Source organism: Chrysemys picta, chromosome 4, assembly GCF_011386835.1.
Source record: "Chrysemys picta bellii isolate R12L10 chromosome 4, ASM1138683v2, whole genome shotgun sequence".
NCBI classification, from domain to species: domain Eukaryota; kingdom Metazoa; phylum Chordata; order Testudines; family Emydidae; genus Chrysemys; species Chrysemys picta.
In genome coordinates, this window is record NC_088794.1 from 125767297 (window position 1) to 125781598 (window position 14302).

Below are 14302 nucleotides of genomic sequence, written 5' to 3' on the forward strand. Positions count from 1 at the left end.
TCTAATCTACAGATACACTCTCCTACATAGAGGGGGTGTGATAGCATCACAGGATCCATAATATCAAAGTCTGTTTGTTCAAACAAGATTATTTTAGCTGAAAACAAAGCTTCAGAATCGTCATGGGAGCTTTCTTCTTTGCACTCTGTCATGTTAGATAGTTATATGGCCCCCGTTACCCTGGTATCTGAGTGCCTTATAACACCCTTGTGAGGCAGGCAAATACTATTTTCCCCATTTTATAGGTGAGTAACTGAGGCCCAGACAGATTAAATGACTTGCCCATGTCACACAGGAAGTCTATGGTGGAGCAAGAAATTGAACCTGTGTCTCCTGAGTCTCAGGCAAGTCTCCACCCACTAGACCATATGTCCTATCAAGAGTAGCACCCCAAACTATACACAAGGTGGCTGCTAGGAGTTCTTTGTAGGTAGTGCCGTCCCTGCAGATGTTAAAGGGACAGAAATCTAAATGTTAACTGTCCAGGGGAAAGTTCCTGTGCTTTATTGTAACATTTGAAGTCAGTTACATTGTAGAGTTCTGATGTCACTGGAGGTATTTTACATCTCCTTTTGATAAAATATGCATACAAAATAGCTGCTAACTATCCCAAAAACTTCAGAAGGCGCAGCTGATATGTGCACTCATTAATCTAATTTTGGTTAAACATTTAAATGATCATGGATTTTTGTTGTTCACAGTTGATACTCGTTTTGAACAAATAGGCATTGCCAGTAATGAAGTGATAGGGGTTAATTGTGAATGTATTGCTCTCTCTGCAGGTGTATTTATCACTCATGGTGATGTAGGAGTTGGGACTATTGTTGGGTCAGCAGTTTTCAACATCCTTTGCATTATTGGCGTCTGTGGGATATTTGCGGGACAGGTTAGTAGGTTACCTTTTTTTGGCTTTCTGTTGCTTAGTTTTTTCTTTTGCACGGAAAATGTTTGAGAAATATTGGAATGCTAATGGAAAACGAGCATGAAAGTGCTGTTAAGACAAGGGAAGTGATCATGTTAGAAATAATTCAGACACATCTTACAAATAGGTAATACTGCAAAATAGCGGTTGTCTCAGCTTTCCAAAGTGGCCAGTACCTGATATTCAGAGGAAGGTGATTCCTTCCCATTTGCCATTACATCCTCAGTCAATTGATCAGTATAAATGGGGAGGGGAAAAATCCTTCCTGACTCCTGTGGTGAGTTATTTATACCGTAAAGCATTTGCTCACCCTTCTCCGTAGGAGGCATTCATGAATATCACAATTTTTATATTAAATCTGATATACCTCCCAAATAAAATTAAAAGGGAATTGTTCATTTGCAGAACTGCAGCAAGTTGTGCTTTGCTTCTTGTTCACCTAAAACCACGACCAATGAAAATACCATTAGTAAGAAATACATTTTATTAAGGGAGACATTTATAAGGTTTTTATTAATGGTGGTAATTATAGATACATTTTAGGCCTAATCTTGCAAACATGTAGGCATGTAATTTTAATGTATCCCTATTATATCCCCATTGGCTTTAGAGGGACTACTCATATGAGTAAAGTTACTCATGCAGCTAAATATTTTAAGATCAAGCTCTTAGTTTTACTTGCAAACTTTTGAAATCACTGTTGTTTGTCGGCTAAAACTGTGCTTCTTTTCAGGTGGTTCGTCTCACCTGGTGGTCTGTGTTTAGGGACTCAGTGTACTACACGCTTTCTGTGATCCTTCTTATCATTGTAAGTGTCCCTCTGGGCTTGCCACATCAGTTATTAAAGTAAAAAAAATTGCTTGAGCCCCGGCCCCTCTTTCATTACAAATTAAGCACTGCCTCGCACAAACTACAGGTCCATTCTGATCCAAGTAGCTTCTCTTGGAGCATGTTGGGATTTAGAAATTGCACACCATATTAAAGAGTCAGGGTAGCTGTTATCTGCAGCTTCTAGTACATGTTAGGCTTGTCCCACAGATAAATTGCCAATACAGGCAGAGTTTAGTAGGTAAAGTTTGGGCACAGCTGAAATGACCATTATATTTTTCCAAAGAGTGTAGTAACTCTGACATTTCTATATTTAAGTATTTGGTGGCAGGGAGGGGGAGATTCATCTTAATTTATTTTATTCATAATAAAAATAGAACAGCAATGGCTCATTCAACCAAAGGGATGGCATAAAATGAAGTTAAATTGGGATCACCTGCTGTTCTGAGGGCCCAGCTGTGTGGCTGCATGGCTGGAGAAGCAGTTCTGGAGCAAATTTTGAAAGGACTTGATGCCTTTGATCTTGGAAAATAGACCACACTGTTTTATGAGCCTCCTACCTGTCTTCCAGACACATGGTTGCTCACTCTCAATCATATGCAGTGTATGTGTGTGTATCTCTCATGCACCATTTAGCTGAGTGACTTTAATAGCAGCGTCTAAGAAAGGCCCAAATCTTGGCTGTAGGGTTGGTGTTGCAGTGTTGACAGCAGGTACAGAAGAAGGTTTGGGATGGGAAGAGTGGGAAGGAGAAAGCTCCAGTAGCTTCAGGTTGGAAATGACAGTATAGCAAATAAATAAATACACCGCTGTGAAGATTCTTCGCCTGCTGTACAGTGCAGCTGACCAGTTTTTAGTGGGACTGGAGAAATGGTCAATTTGTTTGTTTGTTTTTCTTCCAGTTCATATATGATGAGCAAATAGAATGGTAAGTTGTGTTGTTAATTTCTCAAATTAGTGTATTCTCCATGTCACTGATCAGTACCTACAATCACAGTTTAGCCAAATTCAGTGCTTACATCCTGTGCATTGGCAGTGAGGCCAATGGGGTGTGAGCGAGCACTGGATTTGTCCCGGGGAGATACCGCTTTCTGTCTTTAATTAAGGTTTTTTTGGTATGATAAATAGTGAAAACTAAAGGAAAATTTAATAACCAGAAAACATTAACAGCCATCCCCAGCTGCTCCTGCCTGAGTACGCAGGGTGCAGCATGGGGTGCAGGAAGCACTTTCATCCCCTTACACACCTGCACCCAGGGCAGCCAAAATCCCGTTGCAGTGCTCTTTGAGATGAAACTATAGAGAAGTATTAGCACTTCCAATGGTGCCACATACCATAGGCCCTCCCCTCCTTCACTCCCCTCTCCCCCTCCCCTCCCCACCCCAGCTGACAAGCCAACCCTGGATCTGTGGGAGAACAAGCTGCATCTCCTGAAAGAAGGCATAAGAGCCACTCCAGAGTCCATGATAAGCTCTGCTGGCAGAATGGCTCTGGTCACTGCTTCTGGCATGGTGCAGCTCTGTCTTCCATAGCTCTAGCACAGTTCTAAAATGTTGAAGTGAAATATACATAATATGTGTGTTGTTCAAAGCCCAAAGGAGTTTTGCTTCTTCTGGGCCCTTGAAACTCCCTCTAATGTTACCACTAGGAATTCAGTGCACACAAAAGCAGAGAACACTTCTCATACTGCTTACCCGTGGCACATTCCTACTGAAAATACCATAAGATTACAGCAGCATACATGACCCTACTAATTCCTTTCCTTTCCTTTTCTCTCTTTGAGGTGGGAGAGCCTTATACTCATCGTTATGTATTTCTTCTACATACTTATCATGAAGTAAGTTCTTCTCCCCTCTCTGTGCTCTTTAATTGTAATTTGGCGATTGTTTCTCTGGAATTGCAACATGCTCTGATCTCCAGCTGAGGAGAATTCCGACAATCTCATTTCCCTGTCTTACCTCCCACACTTTTGTGCTAGATCAACACACTCTTGGAGTATGTACTGCAGATAGCAGCAAATCTTTGGATGTTTATTTTTTGTTGTATAATAGGGCACAGCAGGTCTAAGAGGTGGCTGAGGAGAAAGGTCAAAAAATGGATTCTCTAGCTCCATGACTGTAAAGTAGCATGGAGGTTATGAGTAAAACAGAACACACATGTATTTTTAGAGGCTTTTTTCTGGAAGGTTGCTCTTGCTCTCCCAATTTTACCACCACCAGTAACTGTGTGTCCTTGCAAATTGGAAACTTTCCTGTTTTAGAGCCCTGTCTAAGCATCCGTTAGTTTTACAAACACCAGCAGTTTGTCCTGGTTTTTGTAACCTCTGTGGACTGACCATGTGAAGGAGCCTCCAGGCAGCCAGCTGAGCATGGATTCACCACAAGAACATTCCCTGCCAGACCTGTCATGTATTGATGCCCTTATCCTTATCTTTCACCCTCACTCCTCCTCAGAGTCTATGAATCAGCCCTCCCCTGGGAGGAGACGAGGTATAGTCTGCTTAGTTGAAGAGATGGAGAAGTCGGTACCCACTTTTTGTTTCTCGCCCTCCCATTTACTCCTACCTTGAGCCCACCAAAACTACCTCCTGTGTGACCTCAACTTCCCCTTCAACACTAGGGCCTTCCTGAGCCCATCAGCACCACTACTAGGTCAACCAGAAGGGTCAGTATAGAGTGAATTCTTTCTCATGGTGGGGCTTAGCCAACTGTCCCCACAGTGCTGTCCCTGTCAGTCCACAGGGCGAGAGAACCCTCCTGAGAATCACACCTTGAGCTCTTGTATGCTGGTGCACAGCATTGGTGAAAAGGCCATTGCATAGTGAGTATGTCTTTGGGTATATTTACACTCCCATCAGGAGGTGTGATTGGAGCACATGTAGACATACCCAAGCTAGCTTTGATCTAGCTAGATCATAGCTAGCTCAAGTAACAATAGCAGTGAAGTTGTGGCAGTACAGGCTAGTCCTGCCCACCTGGGACCCCAGATAGTCGAGCAGCTGCCTCATTGTCTTTACTGTTATGCTAGCTAGATTAAAGCTAACTCAGGTATGTCTACACATGCTACTGTCACACTTCCCAACTGCAGTGTAGACAGATCCCTAGCCCACAAATCCAACCCCCAAAGACATTGCATCTGCATTGGAGCAACTCATTGGCAATGCAGAACCTGATTATGGCTTTATTTTCCTCTTTCCCTGGGAAATAAAGTCCTCATTGCTTGGCAGTTTTCACTGCAACAGAAATTCTTCCCTCTCAGTTCTGTCAAAAGGGTGATAACATGCATTATAATGTGAAATAAATATTTTAAATGACTTCTTCAATGGTGGCATTTAAATCAGAAAGCTACTCATAAGAGTTCAGAGATAAGGAGGTAATCCTTTAAGGAAGGAGAAGAGCAGCTCAGGACTGATGTCATAAAAATAGTTGCTGTGTAATGGTTCTGTTATAGCCTACAGAACGTGAAGAAGTTAATGCGAAACTCTTATTAAGATGAAGGGGTATATTCAATGTGGCATCTGTGTCTGACATAGATTTCAATGGCATTCATTTAAATGTAATTGCTTGTATATTTACAGTACATTTTAGAAACCTTATAAAGTTCATGTCCCAGGAGGTGGAACAAACTAAATTCTTAGGGGACAGAAAAGCCCCTTGTATATACTGAAAACTCTCAGTATACAGAGGATGTGCTTCAAGATCCCTTGATGTGGATTGAGCATGTCCAAAGCTTGTCCTGGGGGCCAAATGCTATTCTGTATGCTGCGGCAGCCATGCTCTTTGATATAGAGACGAAGACTTCTCAGGCTTCACATCCAGCATGCAGTGCTTCACCTTGAGCTAAATGTTCTCCCTGGAATGTATTTCTGAATTAAAACTGCTTTCTGAAGCCTGCAAGCTAGGTGCAGTCCTTGTTCTTCTGTCAGATTGCCAAAATGACCTTCAGGTGGGCAAAGCTTAGTCATTCCTGCAGTACAGAGTTTGATACTCTCTGGCTTTTCCTAGCGTAGTGTAGGTTGTCACAAAATAATCCCTGTGGGCTGGGTTACACTGCATCAGCCTGGGAGTTTGGAGAAGTATTCCAACAATCCAGCATTCTCAGACCCATCTTTTTGCACTTTCAGGTACAATGTGAAGATGCAAAAGTTGTTTACCATCAAAAGCATGAACGTTGGGAATGGCAACACAGTCAGCAATGAGCTGGAAGATGGTAATGAATGTTATGACATAAGCTATGATGACCCATCCATGCCATTGCTATGGAAAGGTAAGGCTGAGCAGACAGGAGTTGGACAAAGAGTTGACATACATTGTGGGTGGATTTTTTTTCCAATGGTGAACAAAACAGTGATAATATTTAACCTTAAGCAAGAAGGACAATGCCATATTTATTAGGCTAAGTTGACAAATTCAGTGCAGCCAAGCCTTTGAGAATCATAATTCCTTCTAGAGGTGATGGAAACATGCTACTTTGTACACCTGCAGCATTGCTGTCTTCTACTCTCTGGTTCAGCAATAGGTGAATGAGTTACAAAACCATAAATGATTTTCTTTGCTGTGAATGCAGAAGGTAATTTTCACTTTAAGATGTGTAAGAATTAAGTTCCAGGCAGTAGGTGAAACCTGCATTGGGGTGCGATGGCCAGGGTGGCAAAAGGAACCATCCTAATGTGAGGTTGAGTTTGAATACTAGGACGGCAAGGTCGGTTCCTAAACAGATGTGGAAAGTGGGGGGGAAGGATTTTTGGCAGCCACATGGGGAAGATGGTTTTCTGCTGCCACTGCAGCATGAGAGAGTCAGCACGTTTGTTCTTCTTGAATCTTTCAGCTCTGCATTTCCTTCTGTCTGCTGTTTATATCCCCTCCTGTCTGCAGAACCAAGTCCTTGCTGCCTGGCTCAGCCCCTCTCACTCCTTGAGCCCTTCCTGGCTAGTCAGGTCTTGCTGCTTCATTATTTGCAAGCAACTTCAAGTATCTGGAAGCTGCATCTCCTTGAAATGTGGGCAGCATTTGGAAAGGGCAGCTAGTGGTATAAGAGAGGTGGGCTAAGGCTTTGTTTGCCCAGTGCATTTTGGGTCAATCCACCTCACCGCAGACTTACAGTATGAATATGTCCCCTCCCCTTTTCTACCTCATGTATTTAGATTAGGAGCTGTCCAGAGTAGGCATTGTCTTTTACAGTACTGTACTGTGCTTAACATAATGGGGCCGCGGTCTGAGTTGGGGTCATAGGCACTATTGTAGTATAAATATTAATAATCAAATAAATTAATCAATTTCTTATATGAAACCATGGCATGATTAAGAGAAAATCACTTTGTAGCAAGTATTATGATCCTTCTTTATGTTGGATCTTCAGGTAACAGAAGGGCTATTGCATAGTGAACTATCCATTCTCTCTTGGATGCATGGGAGATTTACTCAGGATTAGAGAATAATCTTCCTCAGGATTAGAGAATAATCTTCCTATATGACAAAAAGCTGGCATTGCTGCATATCACTTAATTGGTCAGAGTCCTTTCAAGGGACGTTGAAGTTTGTCTGCTCCACCAGGGAGATGGTTAGAATGCAGGCCTAGGAGTAGAAACACCAGAGTTCTGTTTCTGGCATAGATGCCATCTTGCTGTGTGACTTTACCCAAGTCATATACGTTCTTTAAGCTTCAATTTCTCTAGCTACTGTGTAAATTTGGGCTAATAATATTGAATCGTTACTTACCCCTATCTGCCTCATGGGCATGTTGTGAAGACTAATTCATGTCTGTGAAGTGCTTTGAGTTTCTCAGAGGCATTACATAAGGAGGCTAAAAATAGCCTAGATCCACCCAAATTTCATTCCCTTCAAACTTTCCCCACAACAGATTTCTTCTCTGTTAACTTTTCTGCTGTCTTGAAATCTGAGGCCAATCTCCTCCCCATATCTGATGTTCCTCCCCTTCCTCATCCCCAGCAGCAGTCTCCCCCTCTTACCGCAATGTGAGACCACATGGGAGGGACCAAACCACCACTAGAAATCAGAGGTGGGGTAGTGTGGGAATGGGCATTACCATGGGGACAGTGGACAAAGGGAAGTAAGGGGACCTGCCTAGGGTGAGAGAGGAAGAGAAAACATGAGTGGGATAAAGATGAGGGGACAGAGAAGGAACTGTGGTGGGTAGTGGGAGAGGTGCTTCATCCAGGTTGCCTCACAACTTTGTGCATCAGGCAACAAGATCCTTCTCCTAAAGACAGTCACATGGCTGCCTGCTGCACCACATTCCTCTTGGGCAAAAACGTGCCATGACCTTGCATTGCCTCTGCCTTGGCCTGCTCTTGGCCAGCTTCCTCCAGAGTTGAACTCCATCTTCCTAAGGTACTGCCAGCAGTCTTCAGGTGTGTGTGTGGGAGTGGGCGTGGGGAGGCTGCCATCAGCTGGCCTGCTGCCTTGCCTCCTACTTGTGGCTAGCAAGTTTCAGAATCCACTGCTATACCACCCCAGGATTCAATGGGCTGGATTTAACCTTAATCTGCTCCTGCCCGTACATACCAAGTCTGATTATTTTCTAACAAAGAACAGCTGCTCTCAGTTAGGTACTTTCTTCATACTGGTGATGGGAATTCTATTACTGTAGGTGCAGATAAAAGGGAGGTTCACATACTGTACAGCTGCCTTTGATGCTCATACGTTTTATTACTTTCAAGAGCTTCCACTAGTGAAACATAAAAGGTTCCATTACTGGATTTTCATACAGAGAGCTTTTCACCCTGAGAAAAATTCAATTTCAAGGACGAGTTCTATACACAGAAGTGAAGGCAAAAGATTTGTACTCCTGTTAATAATGCTCCCATTTTAAAAGTACAGGCACCATGGCTCAGTGCTCTGGGCATTTTTTATATATATATTGACCCATGCTCCCCTCAGATGGCATGGGTTTGATTCCTCCCTGGTAACAGAAAACTCTTGCTAAGAGTGTGTTGTGTGAGTCTGTACTGAACACAGGTTAGATGCCACAGGGCTTGATCCAAAGCCTGTTGAAGTCAATGAGTGGCTTTCCGCTGACTCTAGTAGACTTTGCATCAGACCCTGAGTGATGAGCAGAAAGTTTGCCTATTTCTGAAAAGAAAATACTATGGCTGGAGGATATTCCCCTTGCAGGATGTACAAAGGAGTTGCAGAAAATGCTTTTCCTTTTTTTGTAAAAACCACTTATGCCATTTGTGAAATGGGACCCATCTGGACCATATGAGGCTGGGTTATGTGTCTCCAGAAACAGATGGAATCGGATTGAAGAGAAAAACAGGCAGAATAAATGTGCTGTGTTAGCCTTGGGGCTGCAGTAATTCATACACCCATGATCTGTGCACTGTACCTCAATGGTGAGGTTTTTACCCTGTAATTCATCAAAGGTCCTTCTGACTTAGAGTGACCATACGTCTCATTTTGGCTGGGACAATCCCTTTTTTAAGCCTTGTCCCGGCCATCCCGACTTTCTTGGCAAAACTGGGCATTTGTCCCGTTTTCTCTTGCCAACTGATCATTAGCTGGCAAGAGAAAACTGGACAAATGCCCAGTTTTGCCAAAAAAAAAGTGTGTCGCAATTCCTAGTGGGGCATGGAGGAACATGAGGGTGGAGGTGGAAGAGCAGCCCTGAGCAGAAGGGAGAGAGGGATCGGGAGAGTGGTTTGGGCAAGGCCAGCCCCATGCAGGCAGGCAATAGGGGCCTTCAGGCCAGCCCCGTGGGGGGACGGCGACGGGGGCCTTGGGCTGCCCCAGACCGGTGTCCCATTTTCCCTTTGGGAAAATAAGGTCACCCTATTCTGACCTGAGCATCTCATTAGTGCTCCTAGAATTAGTTCCATTGTGACTGCAGTACTTCCGTGTTGTTTTCACTGACAAGTTGCGTGATCAAGGAGTGCTTTGGAGATTTCACTGGAGAAACTCACTTGAGAGCTGCTAGTCTAGCAAGACTGCATTAAATCGAAGTGTCAGGGCTTTCTTCTTTACCAGGATTGTTGCCAAACATTTTTTTTCCTCGACTAAAGCAAATGTTAGGCTGCTATGGTTGAGTCTCCTTTAAATGAGAGTCAGATCACAACTGTGAGTGTTCAGGCTATCTTGGCTATACACTGCTTCACAGGAAAAATAACCTCAGTGCAATCACTTCCTAGAGAGCCTTCAGAAGAGCCCTGCTCCTTATTTTGCATCTACTGCAATATCCCATTAAATTTGGCTGAAGATATTGGGAGTGGGAGGATAATTGCTGCTTTACCTTCACCCAATACAAAATTATTCCTAGTTTCATCCTTCATTGTAGATTAAACTGCAAGGCCAAAGCTACTTAACTGATCCTCTGGATAGAAAATGTTTTCTTTTGAAACTTTAAGATATCTTTATGTGCCTCATGTGAGCACCATACCCTCACCGAAAGCCTCATTTTAATGAAACACAAAACAGTGTCTTGTAAAGTTCTGCCTCCCCCAGTACCAAGAGGCTCAAGGACAGGAGCGTAAAAGGGTGTATTGGTGATTTACAATCTCATCCAGGCGTTTTTTGGGGGGTGGATGTTAATGGGAGGATCTGTTCTCAGATCCCAAAACGTATGTGTTAGAAGATGCTACAAGCTGCAAAGCTTCAATAGATGATGTAGTTTGCACATGTATATTGAAACTGACCTCATCCTAAAAAAACAAAAATATTTAATCACTGGAGTGAATAACAGATGTAGGCTCAGTAACTATGTAGCTTTCTATGCATTTATATGACAGATCAATTCTAATTCCTTCATTTGAGTTGAATGTTTTCCCAGATTTCCTTTGCTTCCTGACTGAAACTATGCACTAATGATTGTCTTTCACTTTTGCCTCCTAAATTCCGCTCCTCTTAATGTAAGTAACCTACTGTCCAAAAAAAAAAAAAAAGGGGGGCAATAACCCAAGCAGTAAAGAATGCTGTTTTCTCTCCCCCACTACTCAGGGGATAATTTTTTATTTCAATCACATGCATACTTCTTGCCCTGTTTTCTAACTGCACATGGGTATGTCTCCTGTCTGCTGAGCCTTCCTGTGCTTGCTATGTGTAGTTTGTAGCATTTATGGAAATACTGGCATGGATTTGTGAAGTTTAAGAAGCCTTTGATTACACTTGTATTGACTCCTAGTATAATTTAGTGCATTTTATTATTGTAATACCGTACCACAACTCTTACCTTTGTATAATTTTAAAGTTCCTTTGTGTTAAAGGATCAATTGTAACAATTATCCAGAAGTAATTGTGTTAAATTTGGATAGTTTGAAATCCCATATTGTTAGAGATATTGTTAATATTCTATTCAATTAAAGTGAAGTTCTGCAGGGACGGGGAACCCAACACTAAGGGACCCTGACAGGGCTCTAGAAGAGGCAGCAGGCTGCACAGCTGCTAAGCACCTTAAGCAAACTGGATAGCATTACAGTTTTCAAAGAGCTGTATATGCTCTCTCAATTGTGCGTGGTCCCATGATGGTCCCAAAGCTTGCTAACCCATGATGAATGGTGATGGTCTGTAAACAAAGAAAAATGGTGTCCCAGTATGAATGGCTAGATGAGAACCATACCAACCTATTTCACTCAAGATAGTGAAAACCCCCTTCAACACATGATCTGAATCAGGTAGAGAGGGAGAGCCAATGATGATCAAATTTGTGAGGCTCAAGAAACACTGTGGGATTGTTGCTAGCAAATTCAAGAACTCAGGTAAATGTGATCCCTTGCATGAGTCACAATGGGGCAACTCTCGGCAAAGGGAAGCCAGGTGAAATGAATTTCCCAACTAACTCTTGGCATTGTGATCACTAGTGAAGGGAAAGCAGCAATATGGCAAAAACCCGGTGATGATGGTGGATGAGATCATCTGCTCCAGTCCCCCGAAATTCCGCTTCCCTGAAGCTGGCTTACGAATAATGATTACAAATAAATTTGGACCCAGAACCAGACTGCGGATGGCAAGCAGGCTTATTATTAACGAGGTAAGTTCACTAAGAGAATAACAAATGAGTGCTTTGAAGGGGGTTTGCCAAAGGACCACTTTCCCACTCAGTGTTCTTTTATAGAGATGCTTTTGGTGTTGGAATCACAGGTTGATTCTCCAACTCAGCTCCTAGGGCAGCGGAGACTTAAGTCACTTTCTAGTGACTAAAAGAAGAACAGGAGGACTTGTGGCACCTTAGAGACTAACAAATTTATTAGAGCATAAGCTTTCGTGGACTACAGCCCACTTCTTCGGATGCTGATTGGTGCCTAGGACAGGATGATAGGCGTCATACCTTTTCCCTGAAGGGTAGGTTACTATGGAAGGGGGGCCCTTGAAGGTACAAGGGGAGTAAAGATTAAGAAGCTCCTCTTGCTAGAAGAAGATGGATTTTTTTCGTTTAGCCACTGGAATTGCATTTGAGCACTTATAAGAGTAGTGAACTGAGGGAAGATAACATAATAGATAAATCAACCATAGGATCTTATTAGTTATTTTAATAGTTGGACAGAGCTTCAAATCACATCAGACATTTGCCTAATGTGTTTAACCTTTATAGTCCTGAGTTATATATAACAAAGGGGAAAGCAGATCAAACTTTTCACAAGGGACGTTTTCTTCAGACAGGCTCAGATTAGCCCTCAGTGAACATGTTGTCACCACGAGAGCCTGTCTTTCACATAACCCTGCAACAAAAGTCCTGAGAATGGTCAAACAACAAGATCCTGAGCGTAAATGAAGTCCATGGCAAAACCCCATTGACTTCAGTGGAGCTAGGATTTCATCCTTTGTTTCTGAGTAACATGAAGTCCAAGCGAAGGGCTTTTTATTTTGGGATTTACAAGTATAGGAAAAATAGGTTCTTGCAAGTTCCAATAACATAGAGGAGATAACACAGCTCCCAGGACTATAGCACACTGTGAACAGTCCATGGCAGTTTAGCAGAAATTCCGCATGTTTGGGGTCGGGGGGGGGGAATCCAACTAACAACCATAAACAAATATGTTTTTAGAAAGTGAGCTCTGTGGTGCAGTACAAGGAGTGGGAGAAGTTCAGCTAAACCACTTAGCAGCAACTGGGTTGCTTTCCAGCCAATTAGCTGATCCATAAGAAAGTATTTTTGAGTAGTGAAATGGCCAGAAAGCTGGCATTTTTAGTTTGCAAAACTAAACCCCAAACCAGAAGTGGTTTGGATGTGGGTTCCACTGTATGCAAACCACCAAAGTTTGGCAACGTATTGTGGATTTGAGTTCTCTCTATTTTCAATTCCCTTTTCAGTTACATTAGGCTTAGAATTGTTTCAGATGCTGGCAGCACCTTTCATGTTCAAGGTATTGTAAAGCACTTTCAAGTGAGTTGGAACAGCTGCCATTAAAAAAGACAGCACTTGCCAATAGTTATTGCATCATTCCACCTAAGATAGCACAGCTCATGCCTTTCTGAAATGTATGAAATTAGTGCAGTGTCCCAGCTCTCATTATGTGGTGAATATTTATTTGGAATAGCAACCATTGTAGCTACTGTAGTGCAATGAGCATAGCAACATGTGCGCCATAAAAGCAATGGACAACCCTCATGTTTAATCAGACCAGGGATGCTGCAGGGCTAATCCTCACCCTTTTTGAAAAGTGTCACAGGATCTTTAAATTCTACCTGGGGGGACTGGCTGGGGAAGGAATTGAAGCGGGGCAGAAGTGACCTCAGTTAATGTTTCATCTGAAGGACAGCACCTCTGATAGTGCAGCAGTCCCGGGAGTACAGCACTGCAGCATCACCACTGGGTATGAGCCCAACTTCTGGCTTGAGGCCTGAAGACATAGGTGAGAAATGCTTCCAAATGAGCCATGTTCATTACTCTGTGCTAAAATAGGATTCATTTGAGAATTTGATCCGGGCCTCCAAGGTGGTAGGGGTTGAAAGAACAGAACTGACCAGGTGTGAACAAGATTAGCAAAGTTAAGAGTTTTTCAAAGATTACTTTGGTTTTTTGGTCTGTGTTCCTGTGCAGCGTCAGCGACTGATCCACTCTGCCAATGGCACAAGCAAAACGCTTCACAATGGGAAACATGAAAATATTGAAAACGGGAACATCATTGTGGAAAATCAAGAGGAGGAGAATGAGCATGAAAACGCGTCTCCCTTTTCAGCACCAGGTAGGTTTGATCTTCAAGAGAATGAGGATGCTAAACAATGAACAACAAAATGGAATTAAAATGCCAAAAAATGGGTTGTAGAGACAATCAAGAGTCAGGTGGAACTATGCAATTGATTTGAAATTGTTTTGCTAGGGTTGAATGACAATAAAACCCAACTGGAGGTCACATTAAATGAAAACGGGCCATTGTTAGGTTCAGGCCTTTGATTTCCAATTGCCATGTGCAGAAGTGGTGAAGGTGCTGCTTGAGTGGAGATCTCGGGTAAGAACTCAAGACTGATCTGGAGTTCTCCAGGGTTGGGCTGGATGTATAATTGTGGTTGTTGGAAGAGGGGACTAAATACATAACCTGCATAGATCAATCTAATCAGCACACCCCCAATAATAGCCTTGGATTAATTATTTACATTGACC

At 42.7% G+C, this 14302-nt stretch overlaps 1 protein-coding gene across 3 annotated transcripts in view; it reads left to right on the plus strand.

Moving 5' to 3' along the window:
- SLC24A4 (solute carrier family 24 member 4) overlaps positions 1-14302 on the plus strand; it is a 136735-nt gene that overhangs the window by 101219 nt on the left and 21214 nt on the right. For 2 of the 3 annotated variants that reach the window (XM_065593517.1, XM_065593515.1), the window contains exons 6-12: positions 783-886; positions 1656-1730; positions 2653-2678; positions 3534-3587; positions 5874-6016; positions 11562-11731; positions 13742-13886. In XM_065593517.1, the coding sequence (XP_065449589.1) occupies positions 783-886; positions 1656-1730; positions 2653-2678; positions 3534-3587; positions 5874-6016; positions 11562-11731; positions 13742-13886 (717 nt within the window). The remainder of the gene's footprint in view (positions 1-782; positions 887-1655; positions 1731-2652; positions 2679-3533; positions 3588-5873; positions 6017-11561; positions 11732-13741; positions 13887-14302) is intronic. The other variant, XM_005285433.5, reaches the window with a different exon arrangement.